A 27,232-nucleotide genomic window follows, 5' to 3' on the forward strand; every position below is an offset into this window, starting at 1 on the left:
CTTGTTTTTATATAAAAATAATGGAAGGGAGAAATCATGACCCCATAGAGAGGGAGGGATGTTAAACCCTTCCGCCATATCATGATCACTGTGGAAGTTATTGGGCCAGATCAGACAACATGGTAGCTTTAGGGGGTGATTTTCACTCAAACTGCAGTGCAAGTGGAAAATGTTGTCCTGTTTCCCTTTTGCTGCATCCCCATTCTTGATAGGGTACCCTGCACCTGCTGTTTTCAAAGTAAAAAACAAGACATGTTAAATGCATATGCACATTTCATGCATTGTCTGGCTTGGCCCAAAATTTGTCCATCATCTTGCAAGCAAGCTATCCTTGACCTATTTGAATTCAGTATGCGGTAATGGACTAGTTATACAAGTTCTTACAACAGCACTAAACTCATTAAGTTTCACCTTGGCTTCTGATATTTAATATTTACTATGAAGCTTCAGAAAGGTGCCACTAAGGCTTTGTACACATTAGCAGCTTAAAATGCAGCAAGGTCGTTTTCTCCACTGCATTTCAAGTCTCATTTTTACAATGCTGTACACAGCAAAGAGGGGGTGCTGTTGTACTCAACCAAAGGCATCAAACAGCCGAATTTCTCAAGAAACTAAAGCCTACATACAGATTGTGACTAATGGCAGCTTCAGGCACCACTGGTGGTAGTCAGGGTTGGCTCACCCATGGGGCAAAGTGAGACAGGATCCACAGAGGCAGCAGATCTCACCTCTAAGAAGTGGAATCTTGTGGTGCAATCCTTGGAGACCAGAGCGCTCACCTCTACAGTGGCCTCTTGGCAAACAGGAGGACTTGCTGGTCTCCTCTCAGCCCTAGGGAGGAAATGGTGGGGTCTGCCCTCTGGGGTTTCCTGAGCTCTGTACCCACCTGGCATGATTCACAGTGGTCCCCTTCCCTCTTCTATTGTGACAGCCTTTGATTCCCACTTCAACCATCTGGTAAGGTTCGTTTGATTCCCCACCTCCTCTAGTTCCCAATGTAGGTCTTTATCCCCCTGTTCTCAATGCAAATCTTCACTCATCCCTTCTCCTGGGGGGATGGGAGAGTGCAATTTTGTGGCGCACCGCAGGAGCCAAAATGGAGCCAGAGTGGTGCATGCTCTAGTTATCTCCCGCTTGGACTACTGCAATGCGCTCTACGTGGGGCTACCTTTGAAGGTGACTCGGAAACTACAACTAATCCAGAATGCGGCAGCTAGATTGGTGATTGGGGGCGGCCGCCGAGACCACATAACACCGGTCTTGAAAGACCTACATTGGCTCCCAGTATGTTTCCGAGCACAATTCAAAGTGCTGGTGTTGACCTTTAAAGCCCTAAACGGCCTCGGCCCAGTATACCTGAAGGAGCGTCTCCACCCCCATCGTTCTGCCCGGACGCTGAGGTCCAGCGCCGAGGGCCTTCTGGCGGTTCCCTCATTACGAGAAGCAAAGCTACAGGGAACCAGGCAGAGGGCCTTCTCGGTAGTGGCACCCGCCCTGTGGAACGCCCTCCCATCAGATGTCAAAGCGATAAATAACTACCTGACATTCAGAAGACATCTTAAGGCAGCCCTGTTCAGGGAAGTTTTTAATCTGTGATATTTTAGTATATTTCTGGTTTTTATGGAAGCCGCCCAGAGTGGCTGGGGAAACCCAGCCAGATGGGCAGGGTACAAATAATAAATTATTATTATTATTATTATTATTATTATTAGCCTGGCCTTCATGGTAGTGCACTGGGCCCGGATTAAACAGTAATATGTATGCAGCCATGACCACTTCAAAATAATGTCCACTTGATGTCCCTTTTAAATATAATAAGTTTTATCTGCTGTGTAAAGAGAATGCTATAAAAGCAATTACTAGCATCATAGACGTTCACTAACAGTGTCTTAACATCTAGAATCAATGGAACCCAACCCCCTGGGTATTATTCACAAAAGTATTACAGTTTTGCAAAAGCTATAGAGAAAGAATTTGGATGGTGAAGCAACAGGCATGTTTCTATGATGGACATGGAAGCCACAAGCTCACCTGGCCTTGGGGTTGGTTGGCTGCCTAAGCTGGCTGGCTGTACTGTGCTTTGCCTCAAGAAGCAGAAATTTTTCAGGCTAGATTCACTAGGTTCAAATAGTTGCTGAGAAGAAGCTGGAGTTGTGGTTTTCATTATGCTGTTTCCAAAAGAATCAAATGTTTGAAAAGTTGGAGATTGGTAGAGGGTTTCGACAGAGGCTTCAGTCTGACAGCAAACAAAATCTGGTTTGGTGTTCTGTCTGTTGGTAGTGATAAACTCTTCTGGGCCCAATGACCAAAGATCAAGCAAAGTTTCTGCAACTTTGTGGCTGTATACACTGGACTGTGTCTTCGGAGGAGATTTAAGCATAGTTTTGGAAATAATAGAACTCTTTGATTTCCTGCCTGAATTCCATTTTGGAAAAGTTAAAGGATTTCTTTCTGAGGGATTCAGATAAGTACCTGCAAGGTAACAAAAGTTATGTCACAAAAAATAAAATTATTTTTTGAATGGAAGAATATACACCGTATTTTTCGCCCTATAGGACGCACTTTTTCCCCTCCAAAAATGAAGGGGAAATGTGTGTGCGTCCTATGGGGCGAATGCAGGCTTTCGCTGGAGGGTGCGCACCGACCCCTCTCGCTCTCCAGGCTTCGCGCAGCTCTCCGCAAGCCGTGGGAGCCCGACGCTGGGCTCCCACGGCTTGCGGAGAGTTGCCTGCATGCCGAAGCCTGGGCGCGCTGAGCTCAGCGCGCCCAGGCTTCAAACTTCGCGCAGCTCTCCGCAAGCCGTGGGAGCCCAACGCTGGGCTCCTACGGCTTGCGAAGAGCTGCCTGTTCCGGGGGCTGGGGTCGGGGGAAGCTCGGGCTTCCCCTGCCCCAGCCCCGCGCCTGGGGGGGGAAATAATTTTTTTTTCTTTATTTCCCCCCCCAAAAAAAAACTAGGTGTGCCTTAAGGGCCAATGCATCCTATGGGGCGAAAAATACGGTAGTTTCATTAGTATATTATATCTTACATTATTGCCAAGTGGCCTCAAGGTGAATACAGCTAAAAAGCAGAAATATAACAACAGAAAACTACAGTATAAAAGATCATACAAGCAGCAGATAAAAGCAGTAAGACCAGCAGATAAAATCCAGACAAAACAGCAATAAAACAGCAGGGTATCCAGTACTGTTAAAACTCCTAATAGGGCAAGTACATTAAATATATAGAGGGAATGTAAGGGGGGAAGTATAATGCCTAGATAGTACACTATTAATTTTTCTTTATTATTATTTATTAAATTTGTATAACACCCTCCATCCATAGATCTCAACAGTTCACAACATTAAAATATCAAAAAAGTTTTTAAAAAACCCACAAAATACATAACAGCACATCCACTGCCACACCTGCAGATGTAAAGGAGAAGTAGAGCTATGTGTCATCAGCATATTGCTGACAACATACGCCAAACCTCTGGATAATCTGAATCAGTGGTTTCATGTAGATGTTAAAATAGCAGAGGAGATACAACTGAACCCTAAGGAATCCCACATTGAAGGCTTCACAGGGCCAAAGAACACTCCCCAAGCATCACCCTCTGGAAATGTCCATCCCTATTTCAAATGCCCATCCCTATTTCAAATAAGGAAATGTCCATCCCTCTTTCAAATATCAGCCATAAAACTATACTATGACTTGAATATGACCTGATGAAACCTTGTTATTTCAAGCCCGGTTTCATGTAGCTAATCTATGTTACTGCACTTAAATATCTGTAATTATGAGCTATAATAATATTGTATTCAAATTTGTCTTGCTCAAGCTAAATGCTGATTTAGTGACTATAATACAGCCCTTAATGGCTATGTGTCCTATTTAAATGCTAATCATCTAGAAGTAGTTTTCTTCCTAGGAATCTCCATACCAATTTTATTCAATTGCCTATTATACTGTACAAATTTCAGTAAGGCAAATGAATGATCAAGAGTGATAAGGAACTAGGCTATATGCAAGCACAGCAGGGAGGGGAGGACCAAGCGCTGGAAGTGCCTGACATTAAAGATCCATAAACCTGACCTCCCACCCGAACATCAAGTTCAGGAGAATGCTTCAAGCCAAGCGTTTCATCAGGGAGGCAAACAAGGGAGCCAGTAAAAGACTTGCGTCAAAAGGAGGGAGCGTCTCCACCCCCATCATTCTGCCCGGCTGAGGGCCTTCTGGCGGTTCCCTCATTGCGAGAAGCAAAGCTACAGGGAACCAGGCAGAGGGCCTTCTCAGTAGTGGCGCCCGCCCTGTGGAACGCCCTTCCAGCAGATGTCAAAGTGATAAACAACCTGACATTCAGAAGACATCTTAAGGCAGCCCTGTTCAGGGAAGTTTTTAACATGTGATTTTACTGTATCTTTGGTTTCTATGGAAGCCGCCCAGAGTGGCTGGGGAGGCCCAGCCAGATGGGCGGGGTATAAATAATAAATTATGATGTTGATGATGATGATGATGATGATGAAGAAACCTGGTCATTCCCCACCAGATTCCTGACTCTGAGATAAGGAGAAAAATGCATGTGCACTATTTGAATAGCAATGCCCATCAACTTTGGGGGGGGGCCTGGCCCCCTCATATATTTTATGGGGACCCTAGGAGTTGGCTTCTATACCTTTCAGTGAAAACCTCACTGGATAATTGGCGTAGCTAATTGGTTTACGACCCCAATTAGTTCCAGCTTACGGCGATCTCCAGTCCGGCACGTTTCCCTGCGCGCGTGCCTCCTGCTGCGCCGATCCTTCGTTCCGCCACAAATTGCAGAGTAAACACAGCGGGCTGTCGCTTTCCGGTGATTCAAACACACCGAGGCATTAGTGTGTTTATTTAACAGTGTTTATTCAAGCAGTAAAACAATAAAACAATAAATCTCAGATTTCCCCTGGGCTGCTAGCAGTCATGGCTACCGACTCCTTCGGAAGCAGAGACGGAACAGAAAGTGGAATCAGACCACTCCCTCAGGTCACGCCTCATGAATGTGAGACGTCACTCAGAACTTCTTAACCCTGTAAGTTCTGAATCTCTCCACACCCCCTCTCGTCTTGCATCCTGAGGCGACCTGTGGATGTACCTTTACAGACCTCTGTGAGATCAATCCCTTTCCCAATGCCTTGCGCCTTCTCCTGGCGTTCTCGTCAGGCACCTGTGGAACATCCTCACAACTCTCAGGTTTGCACTGTGCGAAACCAACCCACACACCTGTGGCCTGATACCTCTCAGGTGGAATGCCCTTCGTTGTGCGACTGGACCGCCTGGGCACAAACTCAGGTACTTCCTCTGACTCACTGTGGTCAGCAGGTGTGTCCTCTGCATCACGGGATTCCCCCTCTGACTTAAAGCGTCTTCGAATTCTCTGCATCACGCTAACAGGAGACGCAGGCTCACTCTTGGGCTCTCTTTTGACAACCTGTGGAGATGCCCCATCCTGTTCCTGACCCTGGTCAGTGACCTGGTCTTCATCAACAGGTTCAGCCCCTGGCTCTCCCTCATCCTCATCCGAATCAGACAGGCATTCTGAGAGAACGTCACGCCTTGCAGGAGTCTTTGACCAACCATCCTGCTCATAGAACTCAGCGTGTTTACTGATCAGAAGCTTACTCTGATCACCTCCTGGATATGCAAACCGCCATGCTTTAGAAGACGGCTCATACCCACAGAAGATCATTTTCTGGAACTTGGGTCCACCTGGCCTTTGCAAAGCTTTAGGCACTGGCACAGATGCCGCTGACCCGAACGGACGGAGGAAATTAATCTGAGGTTTCCTTCCGTGAAGCATGAAAAATGGGGTGTCACCTACCACTGAATTGTAGGACCGATTCCAGGTGAAATTCACATTCTTAATTGCCTCCATCCAAAAGCTTGGAGGTAACCCAGAGTCTGACAGCAACCCCTGTGTAGCCTTAACCAGAGCTTCACTTCTGAGCTCTGCCACCCCCCTCTCTTGAGGAGAAGTCACCTTGTGATTTATCCCTTTCTGGTGAAAGAACTTCTGCAGAGCAGACCCAGTAAACCCTGCACAACGGTCACTTCGAACTCCCTGTACCTTGGTGGAGAACCTTAGTTCCACCTCCTCAACCCAATTTTTAATCAGTTGCGCTGCATCTTCCTTGGATTTCAGAGCATGGGTCCAGGAATTCTGTGTATGATCATCAGAAATTGTCAGCAGATACCTGGCTCCTCCCAGACTTGGCTCTGCCATGGGACCAAACAGATCTATGTGAACAAGCTCAAAAGGTTTTGTGGTTACCCTGTCCACCCTGGGGTAACTGCACCCTTTTACCTTTGCCCTTCTGCAAGCCTTACAATCTAGGGATCTTCCACATTCTTCAATTTTACAACCTTTAGTGCACTCAGGTAACACCTGGATTTCTTCAAGAGAACTATGGGCTGTCTTCTTGTGCCATGCACATGCACATGAAACATGAGTGGGAACTGTAGCACGCATAGCTTGTGCCCTCTCAGCCTTCCCCTCACCCCTCAGAGGCGTTTTAAGAATAAAGAGATCATTCTGCCCCTTTGCAACTCTGACCAGTTGCTTCCCTCCTTTGTAGATTGTACAAACATCTTGTTCAAAGCACACCTTAAACCCCTTCTGCAACAAATAAGGCACAGATAAAAGACAGTGTTGCATCCCAGGTACAATGCAAACTTCCATCTGCTCCTGCAAAACAGAAAAATAAACATTTGCAACGTTAGTCACAGGTTTTCTCTCTCCACTAGCAAACTGAACAGTTTTTCCACCTGGAATTGCCTTGCAATTCCACATCTCGACAGTAGGGGTCTCTGGAATCATGTTTCTGTTTGCTCCGGAGTCAATTACAAAACAAAGTTCATTGTCTCTCTTAGAGCTGTTTTCAAACATCGCAAGACTGGCTGTCAGTTCATAAGTGCCTTCATTGTCTCTAGCACGTCCGCCTTGCGCGTTCCCACGCCTGGCTGCCTTGCCGGGCTGGTTACCACGGAAACCTGGCTGGTTCCCATGAGAAGCGACCTTGACAACATCCTGCCTCGTCTCCCTGCTTCGGTGGGGGCAGAAGTGACGCAGATGTTCAGTTGAATTACAAACAAAACAACGACGAAAAGTGGAAACAGTGGAAAAACACTGCCCAGGGCTCCTTTCAGGCGGCTTGGCCCCCCTTCTTCCGGAAGAGCTCTCTGTGCCAGCCCTGGCCCCGCTGAAACTGCTTTCCATTCCAGCACTCACAGTGGAAAACTTTTCACACTTGCCTTTGGAATTCTTCGCCCCCCCCCGACTCTCCCATCAGCACTCCTTGAGGCTGGTTCATCAGGAACTGGGGCTGCAGCCATCTCTGGGCTCTTTATGACTTACTCAGGGCTCTGGCCTTTTGCTGAAGCTTCACACAAACTTCTCAGCACCTCCCAGGCAGCCCTTGCTGACTCTATGCCCTCCAAACTAGGTAAGAGCGATGCGTGTACGCATGCTTTCAGCATACCAAGCTCTCTTTGCATTCTCTGCTGGCTATCTTCAGGCAACGCAGCCTCAAAGCCTGCAACGTCTGTCCCACCAGCACCTGGATTGAGGGGTAGTGGCTCCTTCTGGCTTGCATCCCAAAGCCCTGTAGCCAAAAACAAACCCCGCACTTTTCTGGACCAGATTTCCCATCCTTGGGCAGTGAGCTTTTCAAACGGAATTTCCTCAAGGACCTGGCTGTCTGCCATTTTCTTTCCCGGGGCCCCAGCTTACTCACGTATCAGCTCTTCCAGCACCCGTCTCTCAGCTGCTCCTTCCAGCAAGCTGTCTCCGACGCAGGACCTCAGCACTGCTGTTGCTTCTTTTCAGCTGCTCTCAGCTCCTGTTCAGCCAGCTGCTTTGCCTCAGAACGCAGACCTCCGCTTTCGGTAGCGTCCTGGCTTCCTGGCTTTAAACACACCGGCACACGTCGCAACAGCTTTATAGCAGTAATTAGAGTCCATAACCTGTTGGATAATTGGCGTAGCTAATTGGTTTACGACCCCAATTAGTTCCAGCTTACGGCGATCTCCAGTCCGGCACGTTTCCCTGCGCGCGTGCCTCCTGCTGCGCCGATCCTTCGTTCCGCCACAAATTGCAGAGTAAACAGAGCAGGCTGTCGCTTTCCGTGATTCAAACACACCGAGGCATTAGTGTGTTTATTTAACAGTGTTTATTCAAGCAGTAAAACAATAAAACAATAAATCTCAGATTTCCCCTGGGCTGCTAGCAGTCATGGCTACCGACTCCTTCGGAAGCAGAGACGGAACAGAAAGTGGAATCAGACCACTCCCTCAGGTCACGCCTCATGAATGTGAGACGTCACTCAGAACTTCTTAACCCTGTAAGTTCTGAATCTCTCCACAATTCAGTCGTTCACTGAGGCATTCTGCCTCAACATGACAAGCAGTGGGGAGTTTGCAGAGCTTGTAAAGCTTTTCCCTTTCTCAGTGTTCGGTACTGAAATCCACACTCATCAGCTCCTCTGACTTTCCTGAAGACTCCCAGGTGAAAGTAAAAACACTATGCTAATTTCATGTGTGCAAAATGGAAAGCTAATTTTCTGAGTGGGGGAGAAAAGGAGAACGAGTCAAGAATTATTGTGTCTGTGTAACTTGCTGGAATTCTCTGCTGTCTTAATCCATCCCACTTTCCTGCAGAGATTAGCTGTTGATTAGTTTACAGAATTTTGCACATCCCTATTTCCCTATGTGGCAAGTACTCTTTGGTGAGAGAACCCTAGCAAAGATTTAAAATCACAAAATATGCAGCAAAGTAAAATGTGGAAATATAGGCTTGAAAGCGTTCCCTTCTAAGTTGCTGCCAAAGTTTTCCTCTTCCATTAGCATAAAAAGAGAAACCACATGTTTTACTTACAAATTCTTCAGAGGTAAAATTCATGTGCTTTTCCATACAGCAGTAAGAAAACACAGACTATAAAACTTATATTCCAAAGTAGGAAATGTTTCTAAATTATTTGTATAGAAACTCAAAATTGGGCTTGTGTAAACCGTGCAGTCTGAGTCTTTTATTTCTAAAAATAAAACAAGTTACTCAACCTTAACTCCCCAGATGTTGTTAGACTACAATTCCCATACACCCCAACTTATTTGTACTCTTGCAATAAATATGCAACTTCACAGAAATTACTCGTTGCAAGGGCTTCAGACTGGCATGAGAACAAAATGTTGTTCATTGCATTGTTTTTAAAAAATCAGCAGATGGATAGTGGTTTGTGCTTACTACAATCTGCACTTACTCTACTCTTTATCCCTCTGTTCTACTATCTTTGTCAGTCTGCTTAACCTTTCAAAAATATATTCCTGCTGACAAAATCAAGGATGTTTTCACAGTTTGAAACATAATGAATCTGAAAGTCTCTAGAGAGAAAGCTGATGACCCTCTTTGGAAAAATCAAATGTCATAAACTATTAGTATTATCTGACTTGTGCACATTATTTGTGGAAAGAAGCCACGTAAGGAATGAAAAGCCAGGGAAGTACTTTAGATTAAATCCAAGGCATTTTAATAACATAAAACTGTACCACTAGCATTAAGAGAAGGCAAGAGTACGTTCTCAGCAAAACAAATTAATTGAGATTTGACAGATTTGGATGTAACCCATGTTCAATTTGTTATCATTAGGGGTTATGCTGAAATTTGTCTTTAGGAAGTCTATTCTTCAAAGTGAATCCCAACCCCTAAATTAGCTTTGGTGAAAATGTAATACAGTGGTACCTTGGTTTACAACCATAATCTGTTCTGGAGGTCCGGTTGTAAACCAAAAAAGGTTATAACCCAAGGCGCGCTTTCACCAATGGGGCCTCCAAAAAAAAAAGTGTTGTAATAAAAAAAATGGGTTGTGATCCAAAAAAAAGGGACACGCGCTTCCGGGTTTGACGTGGTTGTAATGGAAACAGTTGTAAACCAAGATACCACTGTATTTCACTGTTATTATTATTTTAAAAATTAATTCTTAAATTGAAATTAACTTAATTTTGAGTGGCTCTATTCCTTCAAATATCCCAACTTTATTTCAGTCTACAAGATGGCAAGGGATTATTATTTTCTGGCAAAATACAGAAAAAGAAGCACACTTCAGTGTTACTGTACGATACTTTCACACCGTGTGTGTGTGTGCGCGCGCGCGCATTCTCCCACCTACATAGTTTTAAAAGCAGAAATAGGTATGTTATGGAACACAATAATGAAAATCATTTCAGCTTCTAATCTGTGAGATCTTCTACAGCACAGTCCGCACCCCACCAAGGAGACAAGGCCCAGCATGAAAACAGAATCCTGGTTTCTTGAGTCCACCAGCTCCCACTGCTTACTTTTCTATCAATAATATCTACCACCTGAGACCCTTTCTGTGTTCTTGTATGACATTGTTTGTCTCTATGGCAACGGTTTGTGAGGTTATAGAGAATGCACTAAACTGTGTTAGTCACAACATGTCATGGCAGTAAATTCTATTGTTAATTTATGTTCTGTAAAATACTTTACTTTGCCAGTCATGAACCAGCCGTTCATCTGACGTTCTAGTACTGGGCCTTGAGGCAAAGGGATGTGACAGCCTCAGGCAGCAGAATCCACAGGGGCAGCAGAACTCAGCTCCCAAGAATGCAGTTGCATTAGTGTATTTTTGGTTTCTATGGAAGCCGCCCAGAGTGGCTGGGGAAACCCAGCCAGATGGGCGGGGTACAAATAATAAATTGTTGTCGTTGTTGTTGTAGCAGCAGCAATGTGCTCCTTGAAGCCATGGGTGTAGCCAGGGTTTTTGTTAGTGGGGTCAAGACTTGGGGGGGGGGAGGACTTTTGTTGGGGTGGCAGAACTGACATGATTGGTTAGTTAAGTATTTCTATTGTATTACGTGATCGGGGGGTGCAGCTGCCCCCCCCCGGCTACGCCCATGCTTGGAGCCCAAATCTGCCACCAGCTTGGTAGCCCCCCACATGCCACCCCTACAGTGGCCTTTTGGTGAATAGGAGGTGCTGCTGGTCTTCTACCCCAGAGAGGAAATAGTGAGGGCCGCCCTCTGGGATCTCCTGGGCTCTGCACCCACCTAGCATGAATCAGATTAGGTGCCTCCCCCCCTGCTCCACACACACCAGCCTTTGATTCCCACTTCAACCATTGTGTAAGGTTGATATGATTCCTCCCTTTGTTCTCAATGTAGATCTTCTCTCACTCCTCCTTCGCTGGTGGGAGTGGGTGAAGACACCATTTTGTGGTTTGTCTCAGGTGCCAGAATGTATTGGGCCAGCCCTGGAAAGAAGTCTACAATGGTTTAAGAATTTTTGTGACTAGAATTGACACTATTTTAAAAATAACGCATTGTAAACTGGTCACATCTCTTTCTTTAGAAGAAGCAACTGTAGGGCCCCCCAATCTGGATTGGAGGGTTTTGGTTTTTTTAATCCCTTTCCATTCCTACACCATCTTCCTGATGAAAGCTGCCTTTCCTCCCAGCTGCTACTTCCTTCTGAAGGTACAATTGAATGCAAATTCTGCCTTTGCTTTTAACCTACTTGCCTTCTACTTGTTGTTTTCTACTTACTCGCATTCCAGGAGTTCCCGACTGTTATCTTTGTATCTGTTGCCAATTCCTCTACAGGGACCTGAGTTGGAAATGTTGGTTGCACATCAGTAGTTGAGGGCTCGTCGTCACTAAAGATTATCAAGTCCTGACACACAAGAAAAACATGAAGCAATCAAGCAGAAACAGTTAATTATAAGCTACATTAAGAAAAATATTATGTGGCATTTAACATCGCAGGCAGCCAATGACAGGCGATCGATCCACCATCGTCCCTCTACTGGCATAGGAAGAGGAGTGCGGGGGGGAGCGCACCGCCCTGTTCCAGCAGCGCAATCCTGGTGGGGTGCCATTGCGGCTGCCCCACTGCCCACGCTGGGCGCCATGCCCCGCCCCCAGGACGCGCGCCAGCCCCGCCCCCGCCTGCTCTCTGCCCTCCCCCCCCCCGGTGCCAGAGCATGAAGCTCCGCCACTGCATCCCTCCCCCAGCTTCAAAGAGATTTTCTGATCACCCAGCCCTTTTACCTAACTCATGTGGTCTAGACTTCTCAGTTTTTAAACCAGTGGTTTAACTTGGGGGGGGGGGTTCAGCGAGTTTTTGTATTTATCTAGGATTTGATTTTTATGGTTTTATATATTATTGACATTTATGTTTTTGTTGTAATTTTCTCTCCTCTGAAATAAAAACATTTATAATTATATATCAGCTACTGAAAAACATATTACATTTTTTTAAAAAAAATAGAATTATTTTAAATAAAAATAACCATTATGGAATTAGGTACACTTTAATTGAGACAATCATGCCAAACCGTGATCATTTGAATAGTTTCCAATTATCTGTAGCCTCCTTTATGTATTCTTTATAACCAGTTCACAATTATTCACAAACAATAACTTCAGGTAAATATATTATGAGACACTTAACTGCTTTTCAGAACATTTTAACCTATGTTTAGCTTAAAAAAAAAAAATCCAGCTTGGCTATTCCACCAAAGTGCAGACCAATTAATTCTAATTTGTTTCTATTAATTTTATATCCAGATACTGCACCAATTTGCTGAATAACCTCAGACAGTTCCCCCAATGATTTCACAGGGTTTTGACAGCTAATCATTATACCATCTGGATCTAGTTTGATCTTAATTTTGCTGCCTCCAATTCTCTCAGCAGTTTGGCTGCTGGAAGTAAATGTGAGGAGACTATACATCCCAAGGCTGTCAATAATTTAATTTATTTACATTACTTTAAGGTATCCGTGACCAATTATATTATGGCCATAGGCGCTAGTGGAGGAACGGGAGTGCGGAGGGAGCGGACCGCCCCCGGCACCACTATTCCGGTAGGGTGCCATTGCAACGCCCCCTCCCCGGACACACGCCACGCATCCCCGCATGCACCGGGCACCACGCCCCCACAAGTGGCGCATCACGCCCCCAGAACACGTGCCATGCCCCTGCGGGCTGGCGCGCCAAACCCTCGCGTATGGCATACCACGCCCCCGGGTGGCGTGTCACACTCCCGGGGGGTGCCATCCATGGCCCCTCCTGCTCTCCACCCCCGGAAGCAGAGCATGCAGCTTCGCCACTGGCCATAGGCTCATCCATACAAGCTTTGGTTGGTAAGACAGATATGGCCATTCCTGGATCAGGACAGCTCGAATACAGCTGTCTATGCATTGGTAATCACGTGGTTGAATTAAAATTCTGGCTTTAAAAGTCATCTCTCTTCATCATAAACTGTGTCGTATTACAATATTTGCTGGGTTTCTGATGAGGTCTCTCACACACAAGTGCTAAAATTTAGAGATGATTTTTTTTTAATCTTTTTTTCATTTATCTTTTTATTTTTATCTGAGATACTTTTTAATATTGGTAGGAAAGCTTTAAAACCATGGAAGGTTAATGAACATAGTGCTGGAAGCAAACTCAACCTTTTCTACAAGAGAAAAACAACTAAGCAGGTGTCAAGTGAAGTGCTAAAACTGGTACAGAAAACACTGTAACCACAGGTGTAGCTAACTGTATTCAGCACTGTGTAACCACAGCTTTTGAAGCAATCCTAAGCATTGTTGTTTTTTTTTTGTTTTTGCTTGCAGTTAAATCAACCTGTTGCCAGTGGTGTGTTTTTTAAAGGTATTTAATTCAAGTATTGTCACTTAAATTGAAGCTTGCATTTTTAAAGTAGTCCTGCTACTTTTGTTGTGTAAAATAATGCACAGGAGATTGGCATCACTTTTGATGCAGGTATAATTTTGATTTGACATACTGTTGTCGCTATTGAGTCAAAATGAAATACAAGTATATTATCTTCCAGGGCGTGTTTGAAGATGATTAATTTGGACACAAGGAAGCAGGACAGCATTTCACAAGAGAAAGTGAATGGAAGTTAAGAGCTGAAAGCCATAGAACCCAAAAACATGTGTGTTAACTAACTCCTCTTAGAGGAACATTTCAAAGCTGACGTATTTTATTATACCATCATATAGCATACACATAAGTCCCCTTCACATATGTATTAAGTTCCAACCTTTACCAAAAGGTACACCCATTATTTTATATCAGACTGTGCAACTCTGCTATGATTGTGACAGAACATGTTTCGTTATTTTTTCAAATTACTTTTATTACTTTTCCAAATTATTACAAATCAAGCCAAATTAAATCAATTTAATACAATTTCTTAAAATCAGGTTTCCCGTTCCTGTTCTGAACATATGATCATCATCATTGCCTCACATTGTCACAGTTGACATCCTTCACTTGCTGTCAAACATTCTTCCAGCACCTCCGTTACATCTTATAAATGAGTACAGTGGTACCTCGGGTTAAGTACTTAATTCGTTCCGGAGGTCCATACTTAACCTGAAACTGTTCTTAACCTGAAGCACCACTTTAGCTAATGGGGCCTCCTGCTGCTGCCGTGCCGCCGGAGCACAATTTCTGTTCTCATCCAGAAGCAAAGTTCTTAACCTGAGGTACTATTTCTGGGTTAGTGGAGTCTGTAACCTGAAGCATATGTAACCCGAGGTACCACTGTAATCCATTTCACGTGTGTAGTCCTTCATATAGACCTGGTGTGCTGGGAGAGTTAATTATTATCATCCATTGTTCAGTTCTTTGCAGTGTTCATCTGGATGGTAAAAGGTCACATTCCATTCCTTCCGCTGTTTACCGACTAGTGCACAAGCTGTGGCCATAAATAACTCGCTGAGTGCACACCTAGTCTCCCGTCACTAAAATTCCGCTCTGTAATCCTTCCTTGGCACACAGTTGAAAACAAGATATTTTCTCAATTTCAGCCTCTTTGCCAGATCTGTTCAGCAGCCTTTCATTCTTTTATCACTGCACCAACAGCACTCCTAGTCCAGCCCAGGAATAATTTTAAATAAAGTCCATTCAACCTCGGTTGAGGTGGGAGGGCATAGTAAAACCTTGATAAATTCCTTGTTGAGCATAAACCAAAAGCCTCCCCCCTCTTTTCCAAGGTAACAAACAGAATAGCATAACAGCAGCTACACACATCTCTTTCATTTTGCAGGGGTGGACAAGAAGAAAGGAGACCATTTGAAAACTATATGAAAGCACAAAGCACCTTGTCTTCCCCCTTCCTTTCCCGGCTGTGTAAGGATTCTCAAGCTTCAAAAAAACCATTCAAGTACCTTCAAAGAGCCAAGCCCAGTCCTTTCGGCAGCTGGCTGATTGCAGCCCTTTAGCATATGTTGGTCCGGGGCGCCTCTTAATTAATACCAATTGTCCAAATTATGGAGGAACCAAGCACAAATCATGCCAGAGACGGAGACTCATCCATGGCAGGGACACACTCCCAGGTCGCACCAGCTCTGCCTTTCAAGTTGGCAGACACAGGCTTGAGCGGCACAGTGGGATGCAGGGAGCTCCCCAGACCCCACTGGGGAACATTGCCAGGAATCCTGGCTTTCCCCTGCCTGAACCTCCTCGCTGCCCACAGAGGGCAGTGAGGAGTGACCACCATTGACTCATGACGTAGCCGGACGCCAGAACCAAGTGTTTGTTAAAACTCTTCAGCAGAATCAGCTCAAACCAGCCTAAGAAAAATTAATTAGCCAATGTGATGATGACTAGCTTTAACAAACATGGAAGGTAAATTATATTATGGTGTCATCAATAAGGAAACTAACCATTTCCAAATGAGCTGATAAATTAAGTTTCCTTTGAACAGCAATTGATTTGGGGCCTCACTTGCCAAGAAGTCTTGCTTGCATAATTATATAGTTCTAAGTTACACTTGTGCTGCCTGTTCTGGAATTCTATTCCATAGAGCCTTGCTTAGATTCATGCAGCATTAAATTTTAATGCAACCATAACTTCAATAGCTTCTTTTTATCAAATGTGAATACTGCTGCAGAGTAGGTATAATATTGACAGGAAATACAGTATAATGAGCAATAAAAAGGAGACTAAAGTTTATAAAATGTATCTTACAGTGATATCAGCTTTCTTTTAAACAGTCCTGTGGAAGCCTTGTGAAATGACTAGGGAACAGTAGTAAGTGTTCTAATAGAGAGTAGTGCTGAGTTGTTATTGTGCAAGATGTGTTCCTTTCTGTTTTATACCACTACATTAGTCTCCTGCTTTGACTTTCTTATCTTTTAGAATTTTTCTCCTCTTCTTCTAGCATGAAGAAAATATAGATAGATACAGAGATTTGGAACAATTATATATCTTCCTTGTTGTATGTTTGTGAACTCCAAGCTTATAAGTCACTCTTTACTTCTGTGAATCCAGTCTATCAGCCTCTACAACAAATTATTCTGTCCCCATTCAAAAGGATGGGAAACCAGGGTTTCCTGATACATAAATGAGCCCTGGTGAGCCTCAAACGAAAGGAAAGGAAAGGAAGCAAAAGGAAAGTCCAATGCTGTAAAGAAAAATATTGCACAGGAACCTGGAATGTAAGAACCATGAACCTGGGTAAGTTGCATGTGGTCAAAAATGAGATGGCAAGAATAAATATTGACATCCTGGGCATCAGTGAACTAAAATGGACAGGAATGGGCGAATTCAGTTCGGATGACTATCATATCTACTACTGTGGGCAAGAATCCCATAAAAGAAATGGAGTGGCCCTCATAGTCAACAAAAGAGTGGCGAAAGCTGTACTGGGATGCAATCTCAAAAATGATAGAATGATCTTGATACGAATCCAAGGCAGACCTTTTAACATCACAGTAATCCAAGTTTATGCTACTACTGGTGCTGAAGAAAGTGAAATTGACCAATTCTATGAAGACTTACAAGACCTTATAGAAGTGACACCAAAGAAGGATGTTCTTCTCATTATAGGGGATTGGAATGCTAAAGTAGGGAATCAAGAGATAAAAGGAACAACTGGCAAGTTTGGCCTTGGAGATCAAAACGAAGCAGGGCAAAGGCTAATAGAGTTCTGTCAAGAGAACAAGCTGGTCATCACAAACACGCTTTTCCAACAACACAAGAGACGACTCTACACATGGACATCACCAGATGGGCAACATCGAAATCAGATTGATTATATTCTCTGTAGCCAAAGATGGAGAAGCTCTATACAGTCAACAAAAACAAGACTGGGAGCTGACTGTGGCTCAGATCATCAGCTTCTTATAGCAAAATTCAAGCTTAAACTGAAGAAAGTAGGAAAAACCACTGGGCCGGTAAGATACAATCTAAACCAAATCCCTTATGAATACACAGTGGAAGTGAGGAACAGGTTTAAGGATTTAGATTTACTGGACAGAGTGCCTGAAGAACTATGGGTGGAGGCTCACAACATTATACAGGAGGCAGCAACTAAAACCATCCCAATGAAAAAGAAATGCAAGAAAGCAAAGTGGCTGTCCAACGAGGCCTTACAAATAGCGGGGGAGAGAAGGCAAGCAGAATGCGAGGGAGATAGTGAAAGATACAGGAAATTGAATGCAGATTTCCAAAGAATAGCAAGGAGAGACAAGAAGGCCTTCTTAAACGAGCAATGCAAAGAAATAGAGGAAAATGACAGAATGGGAAGAACCAGAGATCTGTTCAAGAAAATCGGAAATATGAAAGGAACATTTCGTACAAAGATTACCATAATAAAGGACAAAAGTGGTAAGGACCTAACAGAAGCAGAAGACATCAAGAAGAGGTGGCAAGAATACACAGAGGAATTATACCAGAAAGATATGGATGTCTCGTACACCCCAGGTAGTGTGGTTGCTGACCTTGAGCCAGACATCCTGGAGAGTGAAGTCAAATGGGCCTTAGAAAGCACTGCAAATAACAAGGCCAGTGGAAGTGATGGTATTCCAGCTGAACTATTTAAAATTTTAAAAGATGATGCTGTTAAGGTGCTACACTCAATATGCCAGCAAGTGTGGAAAACTCAGCAATGGCCAGAGGATTGGAGAAGATCAGTCTACATCCCAATCCCAAAGAAAGACAGTGCCAAAGAATGCTCCAACTACCGCACAATTGAACTCATTTCACACGCTAGCAAGGTTATGCTTAAAATTCTACAAGGAAGGCTCAAGCAGTACGTGGACCGAGAACTCCCAGAAGTGCAAGCTGGATTTAGAAGAGGCAGAGGAACCAGAGACCAAATTGCAAACATGCGCTGGATTATGGAGAAAGCTAGAGAGTTCCAGAAAGACATCTACTTCTGCTTCATTGACTATGCAAAAGCCTTTGACTGTGTCGACCACAGCAAACTATGGCAAGTTCTTAAAGAAATGGGAGTGCCTGATCACCTCATCCGTCTCCTGAGAAATCTCTATGTGGGACAAGAAGCTACAGTTAGACCTGGATATGGAACAATTGATTGGTTCAAAATTGGGAAAGGAGTACGACAAGGCTGTATATTGTCTCCCTGCTTATTTAACTTATATGCAGAATTCATCATGCGAAAGGCTGGGCTGGATGAATCCGAAGCCGGAATTAAGATTGCCGGAAGAAATATCAACAACCTCAGATATGCAGATGACACAACCTTGATGGCAGAAAGTGAGGAGGAATTGAAGAACCTTTTAATGAGGGTGAAAGAGGAGAGCGCAAAATATGGTTTGAAGCTCAACATCAAAAAAACTAAGATCATGGCTACTGGTCCCATCACCTCCTGGCAAATAGAAGGGGAAGAAATGGAGGCAGTGAGAGATTTTACTTTTTTGGGCTCCATGATCACTGCAGATGGAGACAGCAGTCACGAAATTAAAAGATGCCTGCTTCTTCGGAGAAAAGCAATGACAAACCTAGACAGCATCTTAAAAGGCAGAGACATCACCTTGCCAACAAAGGTCCGTATAGTTAAAGCTATGGTTTTCCCAGTAGTGATGTATGGAAGTGAGAGCTGGACCATAAAGAAGGCTGATCGCCAAAGAATTGATGCTTTTGAATTATGGTGCTGGAGGAGACTCTTGAGAGTCCCATGGACTGCAAGAAAATCAAACCTATCCATTCTTAAGGAAATCAGCCCTGAGTGCTCACTGGAAGGACAGATCGTGAAGCTGAGGCTCCAATACTTTGGCCACCTCATGAGAAGAGAAGACTCCCTGGAAAAGACCCTGATGTTGGGAAAGATGGAGGGCACAAGGAGAAGGGGACGACAGAGGATGAGATGGTTGGATGGTGTTCTTGAAGCTACCAGCATGAGTTTGATCAAACTGCGGGAGGCAGTGGAGGACAGAAGTGCCTGGCGTGCTCTGGTCCATGGGGTCACGAAGAGTCGGACACGACTAAACGACTAAACAACAACAACAAGAGCCTCAAACTCTTATGCTTCCCCCTCTCCACTCCGCTTCTCTTTTCAGTTACCAGAGGGGAGAGGATTGGAAACATCTTCTTCCACTTTTGAACTAACAGTTTTCCACACTGCCTGAACTTGGAGAAGCATGGTTTGCTTAGGTCACAGAGCCTTTTGGGCCTGTGAGTGCATTTGAAAAGCAGAAAAACTGTTTGGGGCAGCATATGCACAATGCAACCATGCACACATATGGGTATGATCTCAGAAACATCGCAAACACATGCACACACACCCAAACCTAATTATTTTGGGATGGGAGGGAATCTTCCTGAAGACTGAGTGCAGCTGGGGAGGCAACAGTTAACCTTCCTTTCCCATCTGCAGTCTCCAGGAAGCTGCCTCCCTCCCCTGCTTTAAAAAAAGGCTTGAAATAAGACATCTAAGGAAGCCCAACTGCAGCATATTTGGGAGGGAGGCCACAGCTGGGGAAGAAAGGGGTAATCCTCCCTCAAAATCACTCCCTCCCCCCTCAAAAAAATGGGCTGGAAAGAAACCTATTATAGCCAATGGAGGGATTCTTGGAAGCCTAATTGTGTCACAGGAGGGAATCACAGTGGAGTAAAGGGAGGTTGATTCTTTCCTCCCAGTTTGTAAACCCACTCCATAATCCTATACCCCAGTCAAGCTTGAAAACAGCTTTCTACTGGCTACAATAGAAGGCTTATTTCAAGCTTAATTTGAAGGGAGGAGGAATATGAGGAGACTGGACCCTGTGCAGAGCCGACCCACCAATAAGGTGGGGTGAAGCACCCGCCCTCAGGTGGTGGAAGCCCCACCACTTTTGCTGCCTTGTGGAACACTCCTCCCCTCGCCAAGTTTGGAGAAAGGGGGGCGGGGGACACGTTCCCCTTTTGCCTTAGGTGGCAACACGGGATGAGCCACCCCTGGCCTTGTAAGTGCTCATGAAGCCTTCTGAAAGTGCATGTATGCCCACGGGTGTCACGCTGCCAATCCATGGTTTAAACTATGGTTAGTGAGAGCAAGTCAGAATCAAACGATGGTAACAAAGCCTGCCTTGTTGTGAAACCACCTTTTGAACAAACCAACCAGAGTTCCCCCAAGTTCAGAAATCACAGGGAACTATGGTTTGTTTAAATTTTGAAAGGAAAGCCTTGGTTTGCCTCCATGCAAGCACAAAAGAGAAGGAGAGAGGACGGAGCCCATATGAGCCCAAGGCTTGCTGGGGCTCAGTCACAGGGTGTAAAACTAAGATTTCCCATTACATTTGAACAGCACCTTTAAAATGCAAGTAGTCCTAGATTAGTAGTGATTGGAAAGAAAGGTTAAGAAACGAATCAGAGTTAACTCTAGCAATAACACATTTTACACTTGAACAAAATACAATAAAAGTTGAGAATAATAAGTATAGTTACTTTCTCATTAGGTTAGAAGTAGTAGGAATATATTCACAAGGGGAAATTCATTTTTTGACAGAATATTAAAGTTTCCAGGTATTAGTATGGAGATTGGAAGATCAACACTGTGAAATTTGACTAGAGGGCTAGAGTTTTTGGAGGACCAACTTATTAGATTTAAGGGAAAACAAGGATTAACAGTGATCGATTCACTAGACTGAGAGAAGTATGTTTGGTATTTCACAGCAGATGGAATAAGAAAAGCAATTTTCTTCCCACCAGCATGACTTTGTTATTTATGCATCGTGATGCCAGAAATTATTCCTAAAACCTATTACTGAATAATTCCTCAATAAAATATACTTTTGCATATAGGTAAGAAATTAAGGCTGCAATGCTACATCCACCTACCTGAGAGCAGGCCCAATGAGCTCAATGGGACTTAGTTTTAAGTAGACATGTGTAGGATTGCACTGCCAATGACCTTTAATAGAAGGATAAATTCCTTCACAATATATGATTTCCTAATTTTCTCACTGAAGCTTCTATTAGGGTTTGAACTGTTCCCACAAAACAAAGGGAATCAATTACAGCCATGCGGGGAGGAATCAAAGACAGAAAAGGTAGCTAGCTACTCAACTGGATTTGGTTACCAACATGTTTTGAGGAGGCTCTTTATCAAGGGGAAATTTTTTACACTCAATGAAAACTATTCGTGACCATGTTTAAGCTGCAACACACCAAGGCAGACATCTATGAAGCAAGTGCGTGCAGTTAGGCAGATAGAGATCTGTTCCAGTTCTCCTTTTTTAAATCCAAATTAGGTCTTTGTTTGTTCTCTCTGCAGCCAAGGATGATGCCTGAAGCTGGATAAGACTGGTGTAAGAATGTTCAGTAGATTTTCCAGTGCTTGTTTCTACTAATGTAGTTAAGATTAACCAAAATTTTGGATGCAACATTAGATTGTGGTTAATTGAAATTGGAAACCACACAAGAGGAGGACAGCTAAAGCAGTGCAATAGCCCAAGGCTTGTGCATGTAGCAGTAACCCATTTTTTCATAACGTCCAGACCAGACCACTGTGTTAATTCCTTATTTTTAAAGCAGGAAATAAATGCATTTTCTCAAGCATCATGACACAGTACAATATCTGGGTCAATATTGACATAAATGGTGATTGAAGTGATCCTTAATTAGTCAGCAGCAGTGATTTGAAACTGTGAGGCACTTCATACAAGTAAGAAGTATGATTAATTATGAACATTGAAAAGGGAGGAAAGAGCATACTGCTCAGAAATGAAATCTCTATTATGTGCATGGAAAACAAAACGAATTCAATTTGTTTATCTCTAGTTTTTCAAATTATAATATTGGCAGGCTTTGCCTATGCCAATTTTTGCAACATGGAGATGGTATCTTTTCAACTCCCTAATGGGGTTTTGCTGAAGATTTCACACCAGACCATAGTGGCATTAAGTTGTATCTTATGGAGCTCCTTCTGAACAGATTGTGGCAAGTACTACTGATATTAATAAAAAGGAAAAGCTGCACAGCGGAAAGAGGGAAAGCTAGTATAATAGGATGCCTTTCAAAGGAACCTATTGTCACATATCCAAGTCCCTTTCCAAAGCAGTCGCCATTTACAATAAAAAGTGTAAGATGAGAAAGTATTAGACAGCAGCCATGTGTACTAATGCTTTAATGTGATTGTTTTATTATGGATGTTTTATATTTTTATATTTGGGTAACCTTTTTATACTTTGCAAACCACTTAAAAGCCTATTTTGACATTGGGGTGTTGGCATCTGTCTGTCTCAAGAGACAATGGAGTGCACCTCTGGGGGTGAAATCAAACCGCTGTGTTAGCAGCACAGAACTGACCTCCCTGGAGCGATGTGTACCAGGTGCCATTCAAGTGTCGTAGGGATTCCACTCCAAATTTGTGTAGGATTTACTCCTTAGCCTTTTATTCTCCTGAAGATGTCCCACAAGGCAGCGGAGGTTTAGGATCAGAGTTTTCCTGATCTTAGATGGGCTACCTTCACAGGTTGAGGAGCTCCACCTGCCCCTCACTTCCCTCTAAAGCACGTGCAGGACCTGCCTTATTATCCGTTTCATCTGCTCAATCCACCAGAGCCTGCCTTTGCATGCAGGGCAAGTACCTAACCCACCATGGGCCTGAGACCCATGGGCTACCTTTACTTGGTTTAGCCAGCCAGCTGAAGCCATTTTCTAGGGTTTGGCTGCTGTTATATAGTGACAGCTTCTAGGAGCCACAGGGAAGAGCTGAATGCAGGATGGAGACCAAAGGTGGACAAACTACCCCTGAAGGAGCATGGCATGGCATGTCCACCACCAGAGGTACTACCCCTTCTCTAACACCTCATACACTTCAACTTTCAGTAGTATATTAATTATTAATTCAAATAAATCATTTGGTGGTTGGAAGACAGAGCTGCATGCAACGCAACACATGCACCATTCCTTTCCCTGTGTGCTCCCAAAATCTTCTCTGCTCTAGAAAGTTCCCCAACTCTCAGGAGCAGATTTTGAGGGTGCATAGGCAGTTGCAGAAGAGAGGTGGGGAAGTTGCATTGTTCAGGTTGGTTCATATAAGTAGAGGCGGTCCTTGAGGTATTGCAGCCCTGAGCTGTTTAAGGCTGTATAGGTCAAAGCCAGCACTTTGAATTGGGCCTGGAAACTAACTGGCAACCAGTACAGTTGGACCAGGATCGGTGTAATGTGCTCAGACAGTCTTGCCCTGATGAGCAGCCTTGCCACCGAATTCTGCACCAACTGAAGTTAGCTACCATGGCTAACTGCCACTAACAAACCTATCCCTCCACAGCATTTCCTAACCCCTCATTTAAAGCCATCTGTGCTGCTGGCCTTCCAAACATCCCATGGCAGCATATTTCATGATAATTTTTCTCTGTGTATACAAGTACTACCTTTGGACTGTTCTGAATGATGTCCAATTTTATTGGCTGATCCTGAGTTGTTTCATTATGACATGGGGGGGGACGGACGGACAGACGGGACAGACTTCCCACTCTCTTCATAGCAATCACAATGTTTTAAACCATAAGAAAAACTTGTGTGGGTCTATGTTAAGAAAAGGGCCACAGGTTGCTTCATAGAATCCAGTAAATCAACCCACTGACCTGTGGTCCTCCAGATGCTGCTTGACTATCACGTCTGACCATTAGCCACTCTGACTGAGGCTGATGGGGGTTGGAGTCCAACAAAATATGGAGGACCACAGGTCCCCCACCCCTGCATTAAGTAATCATACACAGACTGTAAGGCTGCATGCAGGGATTTGTTGCCTTTTAATTACTTTTATATAGTACAGAGCTTTGCAGGTGTTTTTAAGCACTGAAGAAATAATAAATACTATTATGATAGTAACTTCAAGAGCTTCAGTTATGAGGCAGTCTATAATTTCAATCAATCAGCCAACCAACTAACTAAATATTAGCCATTCAAGAGACTGAGCTGTAGATATTAATAATTTAAACAAGAAGCAGGCAAAGGTAATTAGATTCTGGAATAATTACTAAGGAGCTTGGCAATTACCAACTACAATCAGGATCCCAAAATGCTGGAACTTGTGATATTGTAATTTGCATTCTTTAAACTTATTTTGTAATAAAATTAATGAAGGAATAATATTATTAAACAAAACTCTTGCTGTTTCAGCTAGGCTACAACTACCTATGCTTAGGAAAACACCACACTTTTTCACACAGATGCAAATCCACAGATTACCTATGTACTATACACAGAAGTTAGGAATTAAATGATATTTATTGGACTTTCTTACTAGGATTTTGAGCCATAGTAAACTAAAGAACATTTCGGCACTGAGCTGAAATAGTTTTGCATATGAGAGAAAGTCCATAGCCACTTCATCATCCATCTGTAATTAAGGACTTCACATTGTCCTGTTTCTGAATCGAAAATGAATGGCTTGGCTGCCCATTCTAGTTTGTTCATATATGACTGAACTATTAACTTCACGCTACCCAAAGCTTTAATACTCATTTCCTACACTGGTTTGATTGACTCCCAATTCAGTAGTTGAAGGCCACATGTTGATCTAGATTGGGCTATGATTTCTAAATTATATCTGTAAATTTAGAACTGCTCAGTGCCAGTGCACTTTATCTAAATTTAGGTAATGAAATTCACAAGTAATAACCTGTGTCTAGGAAAATCTACTATGGAAAGATGCCCCAGCACTCCCCAATCCCCATTTTTTCTTTATGCAGGCCTGGCACAAATTCATGAGCAATATACTATACGTCTCACAATTGTGGCCACAGTCAACATTACCACCACCAGCAGGTAATGCAGTTCCAGTTAAATGACTGCTTTTGACTTCAATCTGAACCCCATTTACCTGGCAGTAAGCCCTATTGGCTTCAGGCCAATTGGCAGATCAACTCTGCATTACAAAGATGTCTGCAAACATGACATGAAGGCTGCCAACATCAACTCCGCCATGTGGGAACCCTTTGCAGATGACCACAGTGCCTGGAGACAGACAGTCAGGTCATGTATCCATAGCAGTGATCAGAGGACTACTGGGAGGAACGCAGAGAGAAAAAACTTCATGGCACATCTGCAGCAGCACAACCGGACATCTTCACCTGCCCCAGCTGCAACAAAACATGTCTCTCCCATATTAGTCTCTACAACCACAGCAGGCGCTGAAACCTTCCAACAGTTTGACTTTATCCCCAAAGGCACACTCCTCCATTGTCTCCCGAGACAGATGGATTTCAACAACAACAAACTGTTGTTTTAGATTATATGTTTGTAAAGTTCAATATGTCACTACAATATGTTCTTTTTTAACAGGGCCACAACTCATAAATCTTATATTTAAACAGTAATGTTCATTACACGAGTGGCTTGTTGCAAGTGTTAATTGACCTGGGATTGCACAGAACAGTGGGGGGGGGGGTTGATATAGGAGCTTAGTCTATACGGATAGACTAATGGACCCTGGGGTTGCTGACTTCCCTCCCAAGTTACATTATATAGAATTACCACCTAACGTTGCAATTCTGTACACATAGGAGTAAGCCCAACTGAATGTTGCAATTGGACTTGGCTCTTAGTTAACATGCATAGGATTGCTCTGTGAATTGCAACAGGAGTGAAATACATCATAGGCACATTTGATTAAATGCCATATTCAAGTATGCCTTCCTTTCCAATGGAGTGCATGATTTACCTCTGACGATACCTTGGCAACAGCATTAAGTGCTGTTGTATCTTGGACTATCTCTGCTTTGCCCGATGCCTGAACTGCCTGGCATAGTGCTCCTGCAGATGTCTTAGTGGGAACATCTGTCAAAGAAAAGTACTGTTTTAAAACATATTTTGGTAAAAAGAAAAAAATAGACAGATGTTAAATTTTCCAGAGTTAATTGGGCAAGAAAAAAAAAAAAAGCCTCTCAAGTCTTGTTCAGTCCATTAGCTACAACGCCGCCTGCCAGTGGTTGGATCGGAATGCTAAAAGCTTTTATAATTTTCCGTGATAAGCAACAAACCCAGACAGAATCCTGTTTACCTGCTAACTCTGCTTATATCCTCAGTGCGTGAAACAAGTCTCATTTTTTTTCAAGAGGGACAAATTAACATAAAGAACAAACTGTTCTGGTTGTTTATGTGAAAATTATATGGAAGAAACTAGAAAATTAGGGCCAGTATCATCCCTCTCTCCCACCAAATATTCCAATTAGTATTTAAAAGGAGCATTATTACTGCAGCATGGCAAGCATGTGTTTCACATTATGAGCAGCTAGGAAGGGATTTAGAGACCATTTGAAAGATAATGGAAAAGTTTAAAGGCTGCAGTCCTACAGCAGGGATATTTTATGTGGAAACAAATGAAAATGGATAGCAATAAATGAATTGATGCTGCAGTTTCTGCATTAACTGCTGTTTCACATTTGAGAGTTCTCTTGTACTCTATATCTTCTAATGGTTAACAAAGAATTGTTTAATATGATACGTTTATCTGCTTGCCTAATGCTGCAGGTCCCTAGAAATTACTGTACTACAGAAGGCCATTTACATGTTACAGCTCAGCTCACATCTACCTCAGAGACAGACATATCTACTGTTATTCTTGCATTGCTCTGTTTTGCTTCCATCTTTGTACAAAGATGTGACTCATACGTATGTGCACATTGTTAGAAAGTAACATGAAGCAGCAGTAAGTAAAAAGATGTCTTCAAACCTGGCTCAGCAACATAGAGAAGCTCACTTCTCAGGATCAGTTATGGTGTTTGGCTGACTGGCTTCATCCGTACATTCATTAATGACAATATGCAAACAGCATTGACTCTCACAGTAAAGAGTCAGCTGCTTCCATGCCGTGTGTTTTAGGCAGAGTTGCCATTTTTTGTTCACTCCATTTTTACACAGAATCCTGATGATGTTGCCAGATTGCTGCATTTCAGTATTTTCTGGGTTGTATTCTCTTCTTTTTTTAGACCTGGTTTGTGGTGATTTTTAA

At 43.4% G+C, this 27,232-nt stretch overlaps 1 protein-coding gene across 4 annotated transcripts in view; it reads right to left on the bottom strand.

Moving 5' to 3' along the window:
* Positions 1 to 27,232, bottom strand: part of ENTHD1 (ENTH domain containing 1) — a 45,544-nt gene that overhangs the window by 2,682 nt on the left and 15,630 nt on the right. For 3 of the 4 annotated variants that reach the window (XM_081878531.1, XM_081878532.1, XM_081878533.1), the window contains 3 exons: positions 25,943 to 26,058; positions 11,573 to 11,699; positions 2,032 to 2,472 (listed from right to left, as the gene is read on the bottom strand). In XM_081878531.1, coding sequence (XP_081734657.1) covers positions 2,032 to 2,472; positions 11,573 to 11,699; positions 25,943 to 26,058 — 684 coding nt within the window. The remainder of the gene's footprint in view (positions 1 to 2,031; positions 2,473 to 11,572; positions 11,700 to 25,942; positions 26,059 to 27,232) is intronic. The other variant, XM_081878534.1, reaches the window with a different exon arrangement.

Source organism: Podarcis erhardii (assembly GCF_964252035.2).
Source record: "Podarcis erhardii genome assembly, chromosome: 10".
NCBI classification, from domain to species: Eukaryota; Metazoa; Chordata; class Lepidosauria; order Squamata; family Lacertidae; genus Podarcis; species Podarcis erhardii.